Below are 23,980 nucleotides of genomic sequence, written 5' to 3'. Positions count from 1 at the left end.
GGTGACTGATAAAGAATCTTGTCGGCAATGCCATGACTTATTGGCTTCAGACACCTGTGCGCGGTCACGCGGTGATCAACTGACCATAGCGTGTATACTTTTAGGATGCCGTAAATGACCTCAGGGCACACGTTTCCTGTCGTAATTGATTTTTAATCCTCAAATTTAAGTTTATAGCACAGCGCTAGTAGCAAGATAGCACAGTACCGATCTCGACAGCGCTGTAAGGAGAGAACACTGCATACAGTAACGAAATAACCCATGTCATGCCAAAAACTGCTGCTATGACTTTTCTACCTTGTATAAAATGCTGCTACATAAACTTATTAAAAAAAAATGTCATATTAAATACATGTGGTTCCATCATTTTAGAATTTAAATTTCTTTATTATGATATATGTTGTAAAACTTTCTACCATTATTCCAAAACCGAAAAGAAAATAGGGTTCTCATAAATGGGGACCTAAATGGGGAATTCTGCCTTAAAAATGAACTTCCATTTCCTTAAGATTGTGTAGTATATATATGCAAATTAAAACCATTCTTAAACGCCTGTATTGTTGTTTTAAGTTAAGCATATTACACTACTTTTAAAAGGTAAAAAAATATATATCCTACAACTTGCATTTAGTTATATTTCAATTTTTTTCCGCCTAAAAATGCCAAAAATGTACACATAAATCAGAGAGTGGATAAAGGATGTGAGGTCTTTAATTTTGAAACGAATGAAAGTTTTAAGTAGGTCAAAGACCAGATATAGCCAAAACATTGTCTACTATACATGACAAATATGTTGTCGTACCAGCAGACAAAGCCCAAAAAGAAACATTGTTTTTGTCTGCAAAACGTATTACATCCAATATGTATTATCAGAGGCAGACAGAAAATAAAAGCAGTAATAAGACCTACACTGCTACCACACTCTCCAAAGTATAGATAGTGGAAAACCATAAATCTGTGATGTCCTCTTTTGGTCTCTACCAAATACGATTGTGATCTACCGTTTATGTACTGGTTTCCTAAAATCTACAAGAATTCATACAAATGAAGCTACATAGCTGGATCTGCAAAATGTACCACTAAACCTGTTTCAAAACTTAAATTCTATACTCACAGCTGTCAAAGAAGGTCACCAATCCTACCACGATACTTGTTACTCCCGTAGTGGTATTAATTCAATGTGGATCCTGAAATATTCGAAAGATCTTCTTGAAACCCGACGTTCAAGATTATTATCATAATACTAGAGCATTAAAACCTATTGTTTTTTTTATAACTCTTTATATTTCTATTCCCCATACTCAAAGTCATGACTCCAAAACATTATACTTGTACATCGTTGTTACTCCTAAAAAGACGGTACACCTATATACAATTATGTAGTTCTTGTTAGAGATTCCTCATACTTCGTAAAAAACGATTCCGAATTATCTAACAAATATATCGAAGATGTTTGCAAATGCTGGAGTTTTTGATCGACAACATATTTGACCAGTGTGGTGACGCATTTTTCAACAAACTCCTCTACTTGCTGACATATCCCCTCACTCTAATGAGGCTGACTTTATAACTGATCCGATCCAAAAGAAGCAACATCGTTTAGCTAGATCCTTTATTCTCAGTTTCCGCTATATAGATGACGTACTATTGTTAAACAACCCTAGTTTCGGGGATCTTATACATCGCATCCACACCATAGAACTCGAGATAAAAGATACTAATAACACTGTAAAGTCAACCTCATATCTTGACCTACACTGAAGAAATCAATGGTAAAGGAAAACTACTGACCAAACTACGACAAACGCGATGCATGAAGAATTCATTCCGTATTGTCAACTTTCCTTTCATCTGTGACATCATCCCTTCAGCACCTGCGCATATATGGAGTTTTCATATCACAACTCATACGTTATGTCAGAGCTTGCCGTATCTACGCAGACTTTTGGTATCGCGCTAGACTTCTTACAATTAGGCCTCTGTTGCTACAAGATTGAAGTAATCACAACAGAAGTTTTATGGTCGTCAGCATGAACTCGTGGATCGTAAAGATGTATCAATATCTGCACCATGGAAACTGATTTATTCAACGTGTCATATATAGTTTTCCTTTCCTCTTTCGACTACCCTGGACTTGATTTTTTATGAGCACCTCTGCGGATATTCCTAGAAAAGCAGAGGACGCTTACCCTACCGATGCACCTGGTCCATGCTCCAAGTTTTTAATAGTCAGAGTTGCTCATTTATTTTGTTACTTTGTATGTATTATTTTGGTTAATTTATGTTCTTTGGTGTGCGTGTCTGTTTTCCATGTCTGGTCTTTGTCTCTGTATTACATTCTTTTGAATTTCCGCTAGAATCTTGGTTCTCTTAATTACTCTTTAACAAAATAATAGCAGATTGATGATTAATGTAAATTGTTCAAATGTTCAGTATTTCAATACATTTATCTATTTTTGGTTCAAGTTTAAAAAAAAAATGCCGACACTTTTTGGAGTTATGGTCCTAGAAATTGTCATTTTGACCATTTTTCCAGTTCATGCTTGTTTTTAACAAAATAATAGCAGGTTGATGATTAGTGTAAATTGCTCAAATATCAAGTATGTGAAAAAAACTGATTTTTGACAATTTGGGGAAAATCTGCCGATTTGCAGCTTAGCTGATTTGCATTTGTTAATGTTATTATTTTTTTTGCACTTTTAGCCCGTTATCAGTTCATATAAGTAGAATCATGATTAATGTTAATAGCAAAAGAATTGTGTTATCAGTTCAGATTTGTTCAAAAGGGTTAGACCATTTTTTATTTTTTGCATGTATTAAACTTTTTAAAGCTATTAAACAAGGTTTGCTACTTGTTACAGTTTATGATGTTTGTTGTAGGGGATCACCATGAGAACCAATTCGTTTACCATGTTCTTGTTCACAGTTTTCCTTTCCTCTTTCGTCTACCCAGGAAGTTACATTTTATTAGCAATTCGTCTGGCGTTACTAGAAAAACAGAGTACGCTTACCACAATGACGCTTATCCTGCTGCACTCTGTCCATTCTCCGATTTTTAAGCAATTTACTTTTGTTTTAACCAAAACAGCATGAACACAAAAAAAAACAAAAACAAAACAAATACAAAAACAAAAAACAAAAGTTTTTTCAAGTTGTTTTTATTTTCCTTGTTTAAATCGTAATCCGTGCATGGATTGTGTTCTTGATTGCCGTTCGAATATCCCTTCTAAACTCCCCCCTCTCTACCCTCATAGTTACAGTGCGATAGAAGCAGTTATCTACCTTAGAAATTCAACTTACGTGGTAAGTTTTATTCCGTTTTTTATTTATCGTAAATAACATTTGACTATTGGTAAGATTCGTGTTTGTTAAATGGACTCAAAGAAAGAAATTCATATATATAATACGTTGTGTCAATCTGGGCCTAGACAAACTAGGTCCAGGAAGCGGCTGAACTTCCCATGACCTCATTGGCTGACAGAACCGCTCTGCTGGTACATCCTAGATTTTGAACTTGTAGTGGGCTTGCTAACGGAATACTTACCAAGACATTGGATAGAATAGCATATTTCAATGTTTTCTTACCTTATCAGGATCCTTTATAATACCTTGATTCTCCAACATAACCCTAATAAAAATGCCGTTTTGGGAGGCTAACTTTTATTTTGCTTGGTCACTGGTATATACTATAGGCAATATTACTATTAGATAAAAAATACTCTGAACAGCAATGCTCAACTATTTTCTGGAGTACCATGGAGGAACGGAATTCCAACCTCTTACATTGTAGTAGATAAAAAAAAATGCAACTGAAGCTTTCTCCACGTTTAGAACCGTGTACACGTGCCGTACTTCAAATATAATCTCATGAAATTTTTAGAGTCTACATAATAGTACGTGGGCTGAGATAACCCCCTCCCCCACCCATGCACCCCCACTCATCAACCAAAATATGATTTTCAGGTACCCTTATACCTGTCATTTACGAATCTTTTTGTCACCAAAAAATAAAGTGAAGCATTTTTGTATTTTTTTACCACTTTTTATATCTCGAGGCAAAAAATCATTTTTTAAGTTTATTGATTCCACGAACTTCTTCTTTCTACAGACTGAAGAAAACTGACATATGCATGTATTATCATGTAGCACAATGTTCCAGCTTTACAATGGTACCAAGATAGTTGTGGTAACACTTAATGTTTTGCGGTAAAGTGAAAAAAAATGTACCCCTGCCCCGCTGAAAAATCACTTAAATTGACATCTTTTTCAATGTCAAAACCCCTAGAGTGTTTATACTTCAGTACAGAATGGCTTTTATGGTATTATCTGTTTCGTTTCGTACTATCACAATTTACACTTCTGGGGTTCTTCTGATGATTTTTGGCGATTTTTGTAGTCAGAATTTAACAAATGCAAAAATGGGATTTTCAAATTTTCAGTCAAAAGTCACATAATTTCAACACCACAAGTTATTACTCAACTAAAATGTCTAAAATTTGGTATCATTCGATAGATAATTTGATTTTCTACACAAATGAACCACGAAAAACTACTTTTCAAGAAAGAATTGTCAAAAATATTAAAAATATTACCTCTACCTCTAGAAATATCTAACAGAATTCTCATTCACAGCATACTGACATTGTAGAACTCATATTGTAGGCATTTATAATTAAGATAATGATGTTCCTAACAGATCTGATCAATTAATGTGCTTAGATTTTCCTTTTTAGTTTAAGCTTATGCCTTCACTTGGCGTCCATTGTCGTCGTCGTGGACAAATTTTCAAAAATCTTCTCCTCTGAAACTACTGGACTGACAGGTTTTAAACTTGGCAGCATTGTTCACTAGGGTGTTCTGCACAAAATGACCGTTGGGATTTTTGATCCATAAAAAAACATGGCCGCTATTACATAGGGGTCAGATGGCAGTTTTTTGCAAATAACTCAAAAACTGTTGCCATTAGCAAATTTCTGGCAAGGTTATATTGTTCAGCATCATGAGATGGACGTATGCCAAAATTTTCAAAACGATTCATCAACTGATGTAGGAGTTACGGCCCCTAAAACAGTTTTTTTTGGCATTTTTTTCCTGTGTCACTTTGAAAATCTTCTCAAAATCCATTGAGAGAATTCAATGAAAGTTGGCATATTTGTTCCATAGGATATCTCGCACAAAATGACTTAGAATTTTTTATCCATGAAAAAACATAGGCTTTGTTACTAAAAATAGAACAAGGGCACCACAAGGCAATTTTTTTGCAATTAACTGACGAACAAAATTCTAGCTGGGTAATTATGTATTTAACATAATGGACTGGCGCTGAAATTTTCAAAGGAATTCGTCAACCGAAATAGGAGTTTTAGCCTCTGAATTTTTTTAACCAAATGTGTACACCTTTGAAAATCTTCTTCTCTTATACCACTTACGATCATTCAATGAAAATTAGCATATTTGTTCGATAGGCTATGTGTTCAAATTGACTTATGTGATTTTTAATCCATGATAAGAAACAGCTGACATTACTAAAAATGAGACATAGGGACATTACTAAAAATGAAACATAGGGGTCAGAAGATCTTTCTTTGGGAAATAATTCAAAACCTGTTGCCTTATAAGCATATTGATATTGCATGTAACTCAAAAACCATTACCTTTTGCAAAAGCTTTGCAGGGGTAATATTGGTCAACATCATGAGTCCTACCAATGCTGATATTTTAAAAACGGTTGTCTACTGATGTAGTTGTTTTGGCTCCTGAAACAATTCTTAAATTTTTTTCACACTTGTACAACTTTGAAAATCTTCTCTAAAACCATTTTAGATCATTTAATGAAAATAAGCATATTGGTTCATAAGTATATTGTGCTATGACATCTGATTTTTAATTCATGAATAGATATAGCTACCTCTACTAAAAACTGAATAAAGTGGTCAGAAGACATATTTTTTGAAAATAATTTAAAAAATGTTGCCTTTAGCAAAATTATGGTCCAGTTTATGAAAATGCCATTAAAAGCATTTACTACATTTGACAATTAAGTTAATTTTAACTTAGTCTGCCTCATTCCTCAAGTTTTTGGAATAAGCAAATGGTTAACCAGGTTAGCGATTCAGGCTCTCTTGAGCCTTTAGTTGGGTGACAATTACTATAAAATCAGAAAAAGGAGAATTTTCAGAATTTCAGAATTTTCTTCTATATCACCCGATATTGTCTTTTTTTCATATTACCGTAGTTTAAACAAGCTTTTGTGTGATACGATACATTAATATAGTGTCTTAGCTTCAAAATGACCCCAAGTAATAAATATTTGAACTTTTCAAAGTCAAGTTAGGTGAAAAATTGCCACCCCTACCCATGAAAAAAATGCCTCAACATGAACTAAAATGTTAATTGTTTTGCAGATTAACCATGTACAATAGACATGTTGGATACTATTGTTTTAATTATCGAAGTATTCAACATATCTTATCATTTCAGGCTCGTATTTTTCAGTTTCAATGTGACAATAATGAGTTTTTCATAAACAGGGGAATTTTCAGACATTCATTTTTCCTTCCATTTCACCTATAATCGGCTCATTTAAGATAAGACACTATATTAATGTACCGTATCACACAAAAGCTTGTTTAAACAACAGTAATCTAAAAAAAGACAATATCCGGTGACATAGAAGAACATTCTGAAATTCTGAAAAATTCTTTTTCCGATTTTATTGTATTTGTCACCCAAAAAAGGAAAATCTAAGCACCTTAATTGATCAGATATGTGAGGAACATCATTATCTTAATTATAGATGCCTAAAATATGAGTTCTACAATGTCAGTATGCTGTGAATGAGAATTCTGTTTGATTCTGAGACTAGTTTTCTAGGGGTAGGGGTAATGTTTTTAACATTTTTTGAAAATTCTTTTTTGAAAAGTAGTTTTTCGTGGTTCATTTATGTAGAAAATTAAATTGTCTATCCAATGACACCAACTTTGCGACGTTTTAGTTGAGTAATATTTTTTTGAATTGAATTTATATGACTTTTGACCAATAAATCGAAAATCCTATTTTTTGCATTTTTTGTTAAATTCTGACTATGAAAATTACCAAAAATCACCAAAAGAACCCCAGAAGTGTAAATTGTGATAGTACTAAAGCATTAATACTCTAGGGGTTTTGACATTGAAAAATATGTAAATATAAACGATTTTTTGGCGGGGTAGGGGTACATATTTTTTTTCATTTTACAGCAAAACCCTAAGTGTTACCACAACTTTCTTGAAACCATTGTAAAGCAGAGACATTGGGCTACACGATGATACCTAAATTTGATTAGTTCGTTCTCGTATGCTATCCCAGGAAAGTTTAGACGCTCAAACAATTGAGTAAAAAAAATCTTGGTTTTTTTACCCAGTGGGGTACAAATATAGGCTTATACTTAAAAAGAAACCGAGAATATTCTTTGGCGACCAATTAATTCAGTAATGGGACGTATAAATGTACCTAAAAATCACCATAAAGTTGATGAGTGAGGGTACACAGTGGACCCTCCAAGCCCATGGACTGTAACTAGGCTTCTGCAGAATTAAAATGGAGCACATGCAGTGTCTTCATTTAATATTGAGTTTTTGTGCGTTTAAAAAAAATAGCTGTAAAGTTCGTTAGTTTTCCATTACTAAATACTAGGACCAAATTCAATCAATGAAATCATGATAAAAGGCCCCCGATTCACATAGCAGTAGCTGATCCATTACTTTAACCCTTCTTTTTTGTTATGGTTTTTTTGGGGGGGTAGGGGAATGAACAAAATAATAATTAGCTAGAAATTATTCGACTATTCGTTGGCGTTTGTCGAGAATTATTACGTTTGTTGACTGTACAAATATTCTCACACGTTCGAAACGAATTGCAACATCTCTAACTAATTAGAATGACATCAAGTGCAAACAACCTAGGTATGCGTTCTCTAAGCCATACCAGAAATATTAACAAAATCGCAATTTGTTCCCAAGTCGTTTGTCTATTTGTTAATTACAATTAAGGAACTATCGTATGTGTCTTAATCGGAGCTTTTTGTTTGACTATAATTATGTTTTTTACATGTTTCAGATAACCACAACAAACCATGCAAGCCGTGGTGTTCAAGACGTCCGTAGGAAAACCGGAGCTTAAGACAGTCCCTGTACCTGAACCAGGCCCTGGCGAAGCATTAGTTAAAGTATTACGAGCGGGCATCTGCAACACTGACTTGGAGATTCTTAAAGGATACGCTGGATTTGAAGGTATTGTTGGGCATGAGTTCGTTGGCAGAGTTGAACAAATTAACAGTGATTCTAAATATGACATTTCTGTTGGTCAGAGAGTTGCAGGAGAAATAAATGCAATTTGCAACGATTGTGATATCTGCAATGGTCCAGACCCATACAGAAAGAGAAACCACTGCCCAAACAGAACAGTGATGGGTATAGTCAATAGAGATGGAACTTATGCTGAATACCTTAAGTTGCCTGTACAGAATCTTATCACTATTCCTGATAATGTATCAGACAAAAGTGCCTGTTTCATTGAACCACTGGCCGCAGCCTGTAGGATTGTAGAACAAGGTTTAGTAACAAAAGGATCCAAAGTAGCCATCGTAGGAGATGGAAAGCTGGGGCTGTTGATTACAGAAGTGATGGTTCAGCAGCAATGCGATGTAACTCTGTTCGGTCGTCACTGGAACAAAATGAATCTGTGTTCAGACTCAATAAAGAAGGTTCTTAGTGATGGATCGGAAGAAGTTACTAATAAGTATAGGGACCAGTTTGATGTTTGCATTGAGGTCACTGGCAATATGGGTGGACTAATGTTTACTGCCGAAATAACACGGCCTCTTGGGACCGTAGTCTTAAAAACGACATGTGCTTCAGGTGGTACAGAATTCAACACATCTCCATTCGTTGTCAAGGAAATAAATTTAATTGGATCGAGATGTGGCCCCTTCCCCGATGCTGTTAACTATCTGAAAGACGGGAAGATTGATGTAGATAAACTAATCACTAAGGTATATCCATTTTCTGATGCTATTTCAGCCATAGAGCATGCAGGGAGAAAAGGAACACTTAAAATTCAACTTCAAATGGAATAAATGACACTTCAGCTTCAAGTTTAATGATAATTAAATCAATACGATATATACAATAAATTGTTTATACCCATGTACAATATATGTTTTAATTAGGGTTATTGATTTGTATTCCATTGAATATAAAAACTTATCAAACGATAAACGATGATACAAAAAGAGAAAAACGTAGAAATCATATTGTCAAACTATCCAGACTGACTAAATTCATTTTTTTCTGTATTGACCCTGTACTTGGGAAGGGCAGTAACATTGTGCAGAATATTAGCACTGCTCAAATTAACAACAGTCAACTACACTCTGTGAATGCTTATAACACCATAGGAGTTCTAATCATGTCATCACATATCATTATTGCATTACAGGTGCGGATCCAGAATTTGAGTTTAGGGGGCGTTAATTGAATTAAATGCCACGTGCAAAGCAAGGCAAAAAAAATTATTGGGTGAAACTTGTGGTGAAAAATTGAGATTTCATGCAAACATGTTTTTTTTACCGATTTATAGGGGGCGTACGCCTGGCAATGCCCATCCTTGGATCCACGCCTCCATTATGTATGCAAAATTATTAAATTGATTTGATGCTTATGAAATGTTCATGCCTATGTTTAATGGAACATTTTTTTCTTCCATTCCTGTTGTCAGCGAACAGATTAACTCTTTGACTTTATAACCATACACAGCTTCACCATTAGCGTCATACCGGTCACATTGTAACAGCTTGGTTACTAACACACTGCATGGAAAGACAATAGTGTGAAAAAGGCAATTTGCAATGAGAAAAATAAATTAGCTTTGACTTTCCTATCCTGTAAAATAGCTGCCACATAGACTTATTGGGATATTTTTATTGTTATGATGTCATGTCGTCAGCAGTGTTGTTATTTTTTTTTAGTTTCCATGCGATAATGTCAGTTGATATGAACCAAATGATATATTGGTACTTGCTGCTGTAGAAAGCTTGCTACTAAAATGAAACTAATGGCCCTTACCATCTGCAAAAAGGGGTAAAATGGGTGTTTATTTGAAATTAATGTAAAAGTTTTACTTCTCATTCAATTTTGACAATTCTTTTTTTAGTTTGTTTCTTATTAAATTCTGTTTAAGAATAATTAACATATTTCAAATAGCATTTATGGGCCTCACCTAAAAACTGATTTTTATTTTTGGTCTGTTTTATTTTGTTAGATTCCTCATGAAAATCCCTGCTTGCATTTTTCAGTCCGATTTCAGATTTCTCTTACGTGTTTCAATAAGGGGTCCAGATTTCTCTTTTATTTTTGTCTGATTTTGAATTTTTTAAATTAAGATTCCTCGTGAAAATCTGCCTGCATTTTTCAATCAGATAAATTTCAGATATCTCTTACTAAAGGCCAAAGGGGGCCACGTCCCAAAATATCTTCTCTTTAATTTTTGGTGCCTTATGAAATTTTTCTATTGGATTCATTTGTACTTAAATTGAATTTTTAAACCTTGTGCAATATTGTGTCAAAATAAAACTAATATTGAGTCCACACTTGCCCCAAAGGAACAGTGGTCAACAGGCTGCGTTCAGCAAAGCCTTTTTAGCTCACCTGACCAAAGGCCATGTGAGCTATTGCCATCACTTGGCGTCTGTCGTCGTTAACAATTTTTCAAAACTCTTCTCCTTTGAATCTGCTTGACCAATTCGAACCAAACTTGTTATGAATGTTCATTGGGGTATCCTGCACAGAACTGTAGTGGGGATTTTTGATCAGATGAAAACATGGCCGCCGTTACTAAAAATAGAACATAGGGGTCAGACAATAGTTTTTCACTTATTTTTCCAAAACTGTTAGGTTTAGCCAAATTCTGACATGGGATAAAAGTGTTCAGCATGATGAGATCTATCTGCGGTCAAATTTTCTTGTTAATGTATTAAGGTCTCACTAACCACTTCTAACGTTTCCATTATTTTACATGTTAAAGAAGTAATTTTCGAAGTTTCACTGTGAATTCCCAGGACAAATGACATCTTAAAGTTGCATACCATTGCAAAGTTTGGAAAATAATGCCTTCAAAATCATTACTAATGGTATGATGATTGCAGAAATTCTTCACAAAATTTACTTGAATAAATAGTAATGAAAATCCACATTTTTAGCTCACCTGGCTCAGCTTTAATTTGACTACTTTTAATCATAATACACACAAATTATGCACTTACAATGCATATGTCTAGGTTCAGTGTGTTTTTGGTACTACATAGGGGGGTGGCCATTTCATTCGAAAGTGGTTAGTGAGACCTAAGCCATGTTGGAGTTATTGCCCTTTTTCAACATTTTTTGGCTATTTTTCATGTTATTTCTTTCAAAAATCTTCTTCTCTGACACTACTTTACCAATAGGAACCAAATTTGGTATGAGTGTTCCCTAGGGTTTCCTGCATAGAGCTGATGTGGGGATTTTTGATCCTTCGAAAAAACATGGCCGCCATTACTAAAAATAGAACATAGGGGTCGGACAGTAGTTTAATGCATACATCTCCACAGCGGTTTAGCCAAATTCTGACAGGGGATAAAAGTGTTCAGCATGATGAGGTCTATCTGCGGTTAAATTTTTATTATAATCTATTAAGCCATGTTGGAGTTATTGCCCCTTTTCAATGTTTTTTGCTATTTTTAATGATATTTCTGTCAAAAATCTTCTCCTCTGACGCTACTAGACCAATTGGAACTAAACTTGGTATGAATGTTCCTTGGGATATACTGCATAGAACTGATGTGGAGATTTTTGATCCGTCGAAAACATGGCCGCCATTACTAAAAATAGAACATAGGGGTCAGACAGTAGTTTTTCACATATATCTCCAAAACCGTTAGGTTATTCCAAATTCTTTCAATAGTTAAAATGATCCATATTATTAGGACTACACAAGTCTTCAGACTCCTTGTAAGAGTTACTGACCTTGAAAGGGGAAAATGACTTTTTTTTACAAGGTGAACAATTCAGGCTCCTGGGAGCCTCTTGTTTTGCTTCAGTTTATTTTAACCTTTAATTACATGAAATGGGTGATTGAAGGTTGAATAAAACTAGTTTAAACATACCGCAGATTGTGTCGTTACATTTTTTTCTAGTTAGATTTTAAAGAATTATCATGGTTCAGTTAAAATTGCCGTCAGTCATTTACTTTGTTACTGGGACCTAGAGTTTTTACATTTGTTGAAGACTTTTTGGTGACCTCTGAACGTATTTTGCTGTTTTGGACAATTCATTGCGTTACATCATATCCATTCTTCCATTGACTACTGAAGCAAGATAATTATTACCCTGGGTGGATATTTTTCTACAGGTTGGGTATATAAGGTAAATATAAATTAAGTGTGTGTGTGTGCGCGCGAGATGAGTAGAAAGGGAGGTAATCCAATTAACACGTTTTAGGGTGGATCTCTTGGTTCAAGTAAAGATTAAAACAAAACCAAGATATATACAAGGGTGGATGTGATATCCATCAGTTCTAGTATTTGCTGATAACTGAAGATGACCAAATAAGATTTAAACAGAAATGATAAGACTGTATTAATTTAATATGCTAATAACCAACATATCTTTCTAGCCAATTAACAAACTGTACAAAACAATCATTTATAAATTACAACAAAAACAAAATTTCAGCTTGTTCTCATTTATACACCACAGTACTGCAATTTCTATTTGTTGACTGTTTGTATTGGATACCTTAGAAATGCACTGATGTGAATATTACTAAATGTTCAAAAGTCACATTGATTATCTAATTCAGGAAAAAGGGTCTACGATCAGCATTAGCCTATGGCCATTCTAAAATACTTGTTTGTTCTTTCAGCATTAGCCTATGGCCATTCTAAAATACTTGTTTGTTCTTAAAAACTTGTACACACATATTAGTATGAGGAGTTCATAGAGTAATTTCACTCCAAGTTCTGTTTTATTCAAGATGATTATTCATACTAATGGATTTTTCTTTCTAATACTAGTAATAAGACCTTGATATTGAATCTTAAACCACTAAAAATAATTTCATATCGCTATAACATTTAGTCGTAAATTTCCAATATTTCTTCTTAAACATTATTCAGGTGCTATTCAGAGTAAAAGTAAGGCAAATTCAACTTTTTTACAGACCTGTGCATTCAAATACACATTTTGATCACAAAATCATCTTATGCAGTGGATTCGACTGAAAAGAACCTAAGGTAATCCTACAAGCATTCAAAACACAAATAATCTTCTGATTTTTTCCAGATGAAAAATTCCTTTCGTTTGCTTAAATTAAAAATATAAAAACTTTTCCAAATTGCATAAATAATTCACTCAAAAAATACTTTCACAAGTAAAACAACATATCATTCTTAAACTTCTTCAGTATTAGTAAGAAATTGTATCCTCTTTTTTATGACTGGACCCTGTGACAAGAACCTAATTACACATTAGAAAAGTATTTTGTCTATCTAAAATAAATAAAACATTAAAAATTTTTCCCTTGAGTTTTAAATTTTTGTTAATTACATAATTTTCTCTGACAAATATGCCAAGCCATTAATGTGAATCCAATGTGGCTTTTTCAGAGTGGTGGGGAGATGTCCCCACAAAATAAAAGATATATTTTTTTTTCTTTTCAAAATATTAACCCCCCCCCCAAAAAAAAAAATGTTGCTGCTTGCTGCACTCTGCAAATGATTGAGTATATGACCCCAAATATTCCGTTACATTTCACAGTGTAAAGGGTGAAAAATCCTACTACCTTTACAGTATAACCAGACAAAATGTTTTGGAAACAGAAACCATTCTCAAAGACACTAAAACTGATCGGCTCAATTTTTTTCCCAATGAATGCATTTTTAAATCTTTGATATAAAATTTGCCCTCTTTTATCTGATCAAACTAAATATTATTCAAGCACACAATAAGTTGTATCGGGTCAGCTCAAACCAACAGTTAATACAATATGTTACATACAGGTGTATGAAACTGTCCACTCTATACATATAGTTTTTCTTACATGCAAATGTATGAAATAAATCAACCTAGAATTTAACCATCAGTAAGATTGCAAAAATATTTAAAAATTAAAATGATTTATATCAAAATTGGTAGTTTCTAGTTAAAAATAGTTCCAAGACTTCAGATATACTATAGTAGGTGTTGTCATGTACTATTCATTTGGGATAACATCACATTAATTTCCTGTATTTTATTGTTCTGATGTCATGAAAAATAGTTCCAACTAAAGTACATCTTGTATTACAAATGTATAAATGACATAACATTTTGTATCACCTAAGTTGTATGAAACCACAAAAGCTCTGTATTTTACACATATTAAACAAAGAAAGGCAGACATCTTCCACAATTTTATCTAAGTTTTATGCCCTTTGAACCTGAACCTGACAACCACACAAAACCTTAAATCCTGAAAAAATCTGTGTGGAAAGATTTTATTTTAAGGTACAGAGTTTAATAACCTCAACGTCAATAAATAAACATTTAAATGCAAAAAATAAAACTATCATCATATGTACCCTTTACCACAGTACTCTGGAGAAATATGCCTGTGACTAGAATCGAACTAAACAATGGAGTATACTGTGAATAAATTGCTACATAGGGTGCAGCTTGATACGACAGCATACAACCGTAATGCAGCTCTGAACTTGGATTGATTTAAAAATAATTTACAAAGCAGTTTCCTTACACTGAACGTTGTCAAAGGACTTCAAAATAAAAAATTGGACTTTCAACAATTACTGTCAAAAATCAAACTTATAATTAAACAATATAAAGAATCCCAAGAACTCAGTTTTAAAATCAAATAAAGTTTAATTTTGGGATCTCATGCCTCTTAAGTCTTGGAGGACCAACTTGAAACAGGGCTTAAAATTTAAAGTCTAAAAACACAGTCAGATTCAGCACATAAAAAAATCCCATACATCCATTTTTTTGGTAGAAATTATAACTGAATCCCAGTTTGGACCAACTAGGAAACTGAGCCTAAAATCTTAATATATGTTTAAATTCAACACATCAAAGAATACCAAAAAGTAAAGACTGAAAAGAAAACCAACTGTTAGTGGTCAACATTTGGGCAATTTATACAAAATTTTATAATATTTTTATAAAAAAAGTTTGTTTAAGGCCCTAATTTCTAAATAGATTAAATCCTAACTTTTTTCTTGTGGTAATATACTTTGGTTGTAAAATTAAGATCCAAAAATCAAGTTCCTGTATGAAAACCAAATACAGAAAACGATGACAGCAACATACCATGATGATCACAAAAAAAAAGTTAAAAATTATGTTGCACATTAATAACATATATATATATATATATATGCAAGTTTGTACTTGTATTAACCTTCCAAGATATTTCAATAAAGCTGACAATACAACTCTAAGGAATGTTGATGAAAAAACATGCAAGAAACCATTTAGACAGAGTGGGATTTTTTTAAACAAAAAAATTGAATTAAAAATGTTATATAGGACTAAAATAAAACAAAAATTTGTGTATACCCCAACCCTTACAAACAGACAGCAACCAAAATCACTTACAATGAATGTGCTGTCTATATAAAGCCAAATGATAAATTTTAAAATCCATCTATCGGGAGTTAAGATAATTGACATAAATTCTGATGGGCAATGGGATGCCCAAGATGATTCAAATTTGCCATCAACTCATTACTTTGATATAATTACATTTTTTTCAGAATGTACAGGTCTCTCTCATAATTCTTAAATAATTAATTGACAGAAACAGTGATGCAGCAAAGTTGATGTATTATTTCCTAAGATAAAATTGTCTTTAATTTGCGCTAAAATGAGGCTAAAAAATATGAAATACCATTTTAAAGTTAAAGCATTTAAGCAAAAGTAAAAGCAAACAAAGTGTACAAATACAGTAAACTTTAAAAATACTGTTTAAATATTGTGGAAGTTAAATGATTTAACTGTGAAAGTTTGGGAAAAAAAACAACAGCTTTTACAACTATGAAAATTCAGAATAGAAAGTTATTACCTGCTATAATAACAATATATCATGCTATTTAACCAACATTCATTCATCATTTATTACCAACTGTAAGCCTTAACTATCATTATTTTGACAATATATCAATTTTTTTCTTTGAACTAAATGGTTCATTAGTTGCCATAGACTTTTTATGTTTACGTGGCCACGTAAATGTATCATAACTTGTAGTACTATTTACTTTCAAAGCTTCAGATGAAGCTATAGCAACGGCATATTTTGGTTCCTTTGAAAATGCAGGGTGACGTATACTTGATGGTTGCAGTGAATTTACAGATTGGTTCATGGAATGCTGGGATTGTCCTTCATCATCATCATCATTGAAGCTCATATTAGAGAAACCCACAGTTTCCCTTGGACTAGAACGGCCCTTAACTTTAGATTTGGAATGTTTAGAACTTGTACTGGAATTCAACTCACAATCATCATCATCAAAGTCTTCATCTTCTTTATCACTATGAACATTAACAATAAGTGAAGCTTCCTGACCCTGGCGTTGCTGTAAATAAGCTGTCTCTAAATGATGGTCAGAATCATCATCTGACAAGGGTTGATAATTTTGAGATTTGGTCTTTGGTTTGGCAGGGGTGCTGGTATATCCACTTGATTTGGGATACTTTTTAGAATCATCTCTATTAGGTTTACTAACAACATTTGGAAATGGCACGGAGCCAAATATGTCTGACTTAGTAATAGTAGTTGCTAATGGCACAGGAGAAGTATAGGGAATAAAAGTAGTCTCAGGTTTAACAACACGGACATCTTTGTTCTGTTTTTGATCACCAGAAGCTCGCTCTGTTAAGTTGCTATGAATTATTGTTTGTTCTACTGGAGATGTCGTTGTCATCACAGATGAAACAAAATGTTTTGCATTACCAGCATTCAATGGTGCTGGTGTGGTCCTTCTTACAAAAGGAGCATTACCGAACGGATCATCAATGTCTGGACTAGCATTGTTAGAATCTAAAAGTGGACTTCCTGTTGAGTGCTGGGATTTAGATAGAAAAGCTGGCTTAAATGGAGCTTTTGAGAAAATGTCAGAAGTCTCTGGAGTAGGTTTATGACTCCTACTTGGAGCACTTCCAGTTGATCTTTTCTTCTTCGATGGTTTTCTTCGAAATGGAGCAGAAACAAATGGATCAACTGTTGGTGAAAGAGCAGGACTAGAACCTGCCAATGGTGATACAGTACTACTGCTAGGTGTACTATTGTCGTTCACATCTCTTTCACCATGGTGCTGACCTGCACGATCATCATCTTCAAGTTCATCATCATCTAACAGAGGTCGTATGCCATATTCATGACCCACAATAGGGTCTGATGTTTGAACAGGTATAGAATTATCAGATTCCTTTCTAGCTTGAGGACGTCGGTTAGATGTTTCTGAACTTGATTTGATAGCAACAGGTCTGCTTCCATACTCATCATCCAATTCTTGATATCGAAAATCAGCTGATTTATCCTCACTTACTCCACCAGGATGATCATCTTCAGCATAAGAAGAACTGGAGTCTAATTTAACTTGAGATTCTGAAGGTACTTGTGGTGGTTTTTTCTCCTTTTCCTCATCTGTACCTGTATCTACTAACTGTTGATATTTTGTAGATCTACCTAGTGCTGCTTTGACCAATGATGCACCAAAGAAATCATGTGACTCAGAATCTTGATTTTTGTCTGCTTTCTTCACTCTATCTTCCATTTGATCATCATCATCATCTGAAATAGAACACAGAAAAAATGTAAAATAGTCATCTGTATTTATATCCAGATTCCCAAATCACAAACTATGCAACAATCAGTTTCAAATCTATATGTAAAATATAATTTTAATGAAGACACACAGGTTTTTTTAAACAGACTCCATCTTCTCTTCCTTGTTAAAAGACATGTAAGCAAGGATATGTTTTGAAAATAAAGAAATCCAACCCTACTAGATAAATAATGCCTTACAGAGTGTTTCATTAGTTTCGTTTTTGTTAGTACCAAACTGTTTCTGTTAACTGTACTTTACAATTCTTAGGATCTGTTGAATCCTGTTTACAGTTGCTGATCTCTGAGGAGTTCTAGGAGTTGGGATCCCTCTATTGTTTTTGAAAATTTTGGTAATTTTGTTCAAAACTAGGTTAAAAATGAATATATAATAGTGTGGTTCTTCCTTCAAAATCTCTGGATAATTTTACATATATTATGACCAAATTTTAAAATGATTTCCATTGAACCCTCCAAAACTGTGTTTAAAGGTATTAATTGTTGTATCTCTTTTTAAACATTACTATGAATTTTGTCTTAGGTAATCTTTTTTTTTATTTATTGATGTATTCAATTGTTGTCAGCAATGTTTTCTCATCTCAAGCATCCATGGACAAAATCAGAATAGTTTATTATACATATGTGGATATAATGTCAATCATTACATATGTGTATAAAAGATCACTGACACTTTATATGATCAGCAAAAAAGCAGCAAAGGACGGAAAATTATATCTAAGTAGCAATCCATCTAAGAATCATGCAAAATGTGATACATGGTTGGAAGTCCTACATATTTTTATTTTTGAAATTTTGTTTAACAATGCTTAAGTAAACAGAAAATAACATGCAGATTTTCATATGACCCTTGTTTGTAAAAGTGATTTAAACTATATAAAATGTACTGCAGAATTAAAAATTAAGGGAGATAACTCTATAAATGACACTAAAATACAATAGAAAGCATTGGATTTTCAATGTGAATTGTCTGCTAAGAGTGGACAGATCATATAGACCTATAAAGAAAATTAATATCAAAAATAAAAATGTGTAGTCTTTTTTGGGGTGCATCACATATCATAGAATTTGCATGATTCTTACAAAGACTGCTACTTAATGCTTTCCATATGCAGATTTAAGGAGAAAAAGGGGGAATCTCCCCTTATGATTTAAGTTTGGTCGATTAAATAGAAAAAAAACTGGAAATCACTGATTTCTGAATTCATCACTGGTTCCACTGATCAGATTGACATAAATTAATGAAGTGTTGTGTTTCTTACATATCAATGTAAGCAACAACAAAAGATACTTAGTGACAACTCTTCCTTTTAAATGATTTACAAGTTGTTGAAAAAGTAATAAAAAAGGTGTGGTGTTGGACTATAACAAAATACTGTACAGAATATGAGTTATGTCCAGTAAAGTTAGTTTAGATACAAGATTACTACACCATGAAGCCATATGCACCCTAGCTGATAAAATATGAAATTTCCTACATCCCAACACTCCTACAAAATTTGTTCCATTAAAATGGTGATGAATTCTGCTCGTATACACTTCATACAATGTAATATTCTACAAAACAAAAAGAAATAACCCAGCAGTTTCACAGGAGATGCATCCCAAAAAGTCCCTTAATTCGTACATATTTTTTTTTCTCAATCAAAATGGTTTTAAAAGTATGCACTTCTAAACTTCATAATGATAAATCCTACCAAAAAGGAATAAATCTGAAAAGTGGTTTCAAATGAGCTGCATTCACAAGAACTAATGGACAAGGACAGATACTATCACTATGTACCTCATTCGCATTGAGACATGTAGCAAAATAAATCAAAGATCCAATGCCTACTACTGATAAACCTCAACCCTCAATTTTACTTTAGGATAGTGACTGAATCATCAAACTGGGAAATGTTGTCACCTATATAAAACTTGACAATCACTGAGTGGTTGACAGGTGTGACAAGAAGTTGCAGAGAAAACTGTTACAAAAATATATGGATGGATGGACAAAAGTAAAATAACATATCCCCTAGGGAGTATTAATAATTCAAAATGTGCATACAGATGGATTACTGTCATTCTTAACCATTTTACCCTACTGCTGCTGTGAAATCTAAACTAATCAAGTTAAAAACAGATGCACATATACTTTAAAGCATCCCCCTTTTAATACATAATTAACACTACATACATGTATATCTACAAAACCATTTACAATTACATAAAGACAGACAATCAGTCAACAAATAGATAATTTCAACAACAAAAATTCTTTTCATTCTATCACTGCTAAGGTCACAATGGCAAATTCCTTTTTATGTATGGGACCTTGAATTAAAATTTCATACAGACTCCTACATATAGGTTAAATTATGAGTGGACACACGACTACAGACAAGAAAACCTTGTTGCTTTAACATTATACAATCACTTTTTTTGATAATGTAATAAGCTTTTGTTGAAACTGAATGTTATATAAATGCTCAACTGTATAATGAATTATTATAGTGTTTATGTCAGAAGTTAATGTACAGTCTTTATAGTATGAAGTTTGCTTTCATCAATTCAGCATGTCCAACAACACTGAAGAATTTGTACCCCTGCAATACTCAAACATTTTTTGTATAGACAAATTACAGCTCTTTTGTAAAAATGTTTCATTACTTTATTTCACTCTAAAATGTTCACATATTGTACCTGAATACTGAAATGTGATTCATAACTTAACATGTTTTAGTTCGGAAAATAAATTGACATAGATGATGTACCTGTATCAAGATAATTTCTAATGTAAATGTAAAATTTCATGATGGTGTTACCTGAAACGACAAAAAGCTTCATAGAACTGTCCTGTTAAAGTACAGCAGGTATGCCAAATCAATCCAAACGTAAATATATAAGATTACAAATAGATAAACTGAAGACCAATAAAGAGCTGTGCCATTATCAGACAATACACCAATCCCTTTAAAAATAATCTTTATACTTACAAGATATTTTTATGATTTACTTATGGTGATTGAGAGAACTGTTCGATTAGACTGTCCTCCAACAAATATACATCAATTTCATTACACGGTAAAGAATGGATCTGACATGATACATCAGACCATAAAAGAAGTAAACAAATTTTTTAAAAAAGTAAAGTCCCATAACTTGATAATGTAAAATTTGAAATTTATAAAAAAAATAGACATAAACAATTTTTGAATTCAAGTGCAACGTGTTATCAACTGAGGGACAGACATCAGTACACCATTACACATCCAGTCTAGAAAGATGGACCTATAAAATCAATGCACCACTAATCTATTTCTAGTTGTTATACATAAAACACCTTCTTGTCTATAATTATTCTCTGGCTTCAACTAAGATAGTTGAAAAAAAAATGGCAATTTCCAATGACATCATTAAATCTATCAATAAGCAGAATGCCAGTTGTGAAGATCTACATAGAATATCACATCTAGCCATATTTGGTTCACTGTAATATTTCTGTATGGATTTCATAACTGCTATTATTCTTGTTCTTACTCTCCTACTTGCTACCCTGGTCATACAGACTGAAACCAACTATAAATTCATTCCACCATTTGTTCACTTAAGAACCAAGAAGACTTCAACTGCCCTGTAAAGGGCAAGTAATTCAACCAAAATCCATCAGTCACAACCATTGAGATAATTAGAAGCCTTATTTTAAATATCATTCCATCAACAAAAAGTTTTTTTTTCCTACTAGACTTTCATGAAAATACTATGAGACAGACATGATAACTTGAGTTGATTGATTGATTATGGTCAACCATCCTTTGGCAGGTACATATTTCATGCATTTCAGTATGACAATGATTGACCAATCCAACAGGAAATACACTGCACAAGTCTAACACGATGAGCTGGATCTTTGTGCCAGCTCACAGGCAGAAAAACAGACCACATGTAGGCATGCACTAAACACATTACTCTGACTTCGAGCCAATCAGTCTTCACTCTACCCTCAAATATAGTGTGCTTGGTGGAGAAGCTGATAACTTGAATACCTTTCACATATAATTCCCCTGCAACACATTCAGATTCAACAACAAATAACATGTGGTAAACAATAAAATATTGGCAGTTTAAAAGAAAAAGACTATGCACTAAAATTTTTATTCACAAAAATCAAAAATTACAATCAATAACAAAAGAATACAAAGTAATTTTTTTACATCTTTGATGCATAACAAAATATTTGTATTGCAAACTTTCAAATTATTCATCTATAAACAACAAATAAAAATTTTAAAAACTGCCAACATTTTATCATCATTTAAAATATGTAAACTCATTCATCATTCACCATTACATCCACAAAAATGTTTCCATGCCTTGAAAATTGTATTTTAAAAATCAGAAAACTTGTTATCATGCAAAAAAAAAAAAATTAAAAATCTGGCTTGACTAGGTTTCAACAAAAGGCATCAAAAATATTGCAGAAAAGACTTATCAATAATATATCAATATAAATGAGGCTTTGAAAAGCATTTAATAATTGTTAATCAAAGAACCATGGTTATTTCATTGTAAAAATCCTCTTGTCTTAACTGCAGTCTTTGTACATGTCCAATAAACTTCAACGAGGAAAATTCCTTTGTTCCAACTAAAGCTCCACCTCGTGGAAATACAGCATGCATGCTCATTGACTACCCCACCCCATCCCCAAGTTAAGACAAAAGGGTCTATAATGTTGTGGACAAATTTGCAAACTTTTAAGGTTCATAAAAAACAATAATGTATATCTGTTTAATGGTAGAAGTTATGACATTTCCATTATTCAATACAGCTATGTCAGCAAACTGATTTATTCATATTTTTTAACAATAATTTGATAATTTGGAAATTTGATACAAGAAACTCATATAAACGTGTTTCCAAATAAAACCTGCAAAATTTAATTAGCTCATGAAAACTGCACAGTTACACTAAGTATCAACATGCTTTGTAGTAAAATTCTACATGCCAACTAACACAGCTGAACTGAGTACATACTCTTGATTCAATAGGGCTTGTAAGTCTGGTTTTTTATTTATTTTGATCCAGATTTTCTACAGTTATTAGAAAACTGCAGACCAAGTTGTATTCAGTTTTTTTTTCTTCCAGGCAGTGTTCTCCCTAAGATTTACAGATAGCATACTGGTAACTCCTGAATTCCAATATAGCATCTTGCATCTATAAATTATAGCATCACATTTGCATTGAACCCTATGAGATGTTCTTTTCAGATAGCATCCTAGTAAAAAAATATAGCATCACAGTGATTGGAATTAAAATTTTGCCGATGGGACTATGGCCCCCTTACCCTTCAATTCAATGGGACATTTTCAATTTCAATGGGCCATTCTAAAAAATAAAAAAAAAAACACATGGGACAAAATTTGGAATAGCAGCGAAGGCCGGATAGACAATGAAGACCAAAGGTACATTTGTAACATAAACAAACTTTAATTTACACTGCAGATCAAATGTTCATTAAGAGTTAACAATTTTAAAACATGTCAATTAATCGACACATCAAATCACTTTTCTTTTCTATTGTTTGAGTTTTTATATAATGCATTGTCTAGTCCTTTATCATGGTCCACAGATCCCCCATCAATTAGACCCTAACTTGACTGTTAAAGTAGTTATCACAAATGATAGGAAAGAGTCTATTTTTTTTCAGCTGCAATGAGATTTTGGATTTTTTTAGGTGCTTCAGGACCAGATAATGTGTCTACCATTATCAATATTTTCAAAAGGGGTTCATAACCGTGTCCAGCTGCCAAGTTAGTTTCTACAACAATTGCAGTTTGATTCTGGTAATTACCAATTACCATTATAATATTTTTGGGGCTTTAAAAAAGATAATTTCTTCTGTTTTGGGTCGAGCTTCAAAATGTCTTTGGTGGCATTTTCAATTTCAAATGGAACCGCAAGTCCATGCTTTTTTGATATTATCAAATTATTTTTATTCTTTAAAGAAATGTGTATTGTTCTTTCAAACACATAAGCGATCAAGAATTTGAAATCTAAAAAAATCTGTAAAGTAACCCATTCCCCGGCCTTC

At 33.0% G+C, this 23,980-nt stretch overlaps 2 protein-coding genes across 5 annotated transcripts in view; one reads left to right on the top strand and one right to left on the bottom strand.

Moving 5' to 3' along the window:
- The first annotated feature begins 3,193 nt into the window (after positions 1–3,193).
- LOC148619387 (uncharacterized) lies at positions 3,194–9,192 on the top strand. Of its 3 annotated transcripts, none has more exons than XM_088579234.1 (2): positions 3,194–3,303; positions 8,098–9,192. In XM_088579234.1, exon 2 carries the CDS (start codon positions 8,114–8,116, stop codon positions 9,113–9,115), a length of 1,002 nt encoding a protein of 333 aa, XP_088435360.1. In that variant the 5' UTR covers positions 3,194–3,303; positions 8,098–8,113; the 3' UTR covers positions 9,116–9,192. The 3 variants fall into 3 exon arrangements, with proteins under 3 accessions (XP_088435360.1, XP_088435362.1, XP_088435363.1); XM_088579236.1 differs by lacking the exon at positions 3,194–3,303 and adding an exon at positions 3,357–3,494; XM_088579237.1 differs by lacking the exon at positions 3,194–3,303 and adding an exon at positions 3,519–3,679.
- A 3,445-nt stretch (positions 9,193–12,637) lies between these two features.
- The window catches only part of LOC148619386 (uncharacterized), a 34,196-nt gene continuing 22,853 nt past the window's right edge, over positions 12,638–23,980 (bottom strand). For both annotated transcript variants that reach the window (XM_088579232.1, XM_088579233.1), the window contains one exon: positions 12,638–17,856. In XM_088579232.1, the coding sequence (XP_088435358.1) occupies positions 16,208–17,856 (1,649 nt within the window). In that variant the 3' untranslated portion in view covers positions 12,638–16,207. The remainder of the gene's footprint in view (positions 17,857–23,980) is intronic.

This window comes from Perna viridis, chromosome 4 (assembly GCF_037379345.1).
Source record: "Perna viridis isolate PV_CMFRI_1.1 ecotype Kerala chromosome 4, ASM3737934v1, whole genome shotgun sequence".
Lineage (NCBI taxonomy): Eukaryota > Metazoa > Mollusca > Bivalvia > Mytilida > Mytilidae > Perna > Perna viridis.
Note: the sequence above shows the minus strand (reverse complement) of the source record. Positions and strands in the feature narration are given on the sequence as shown.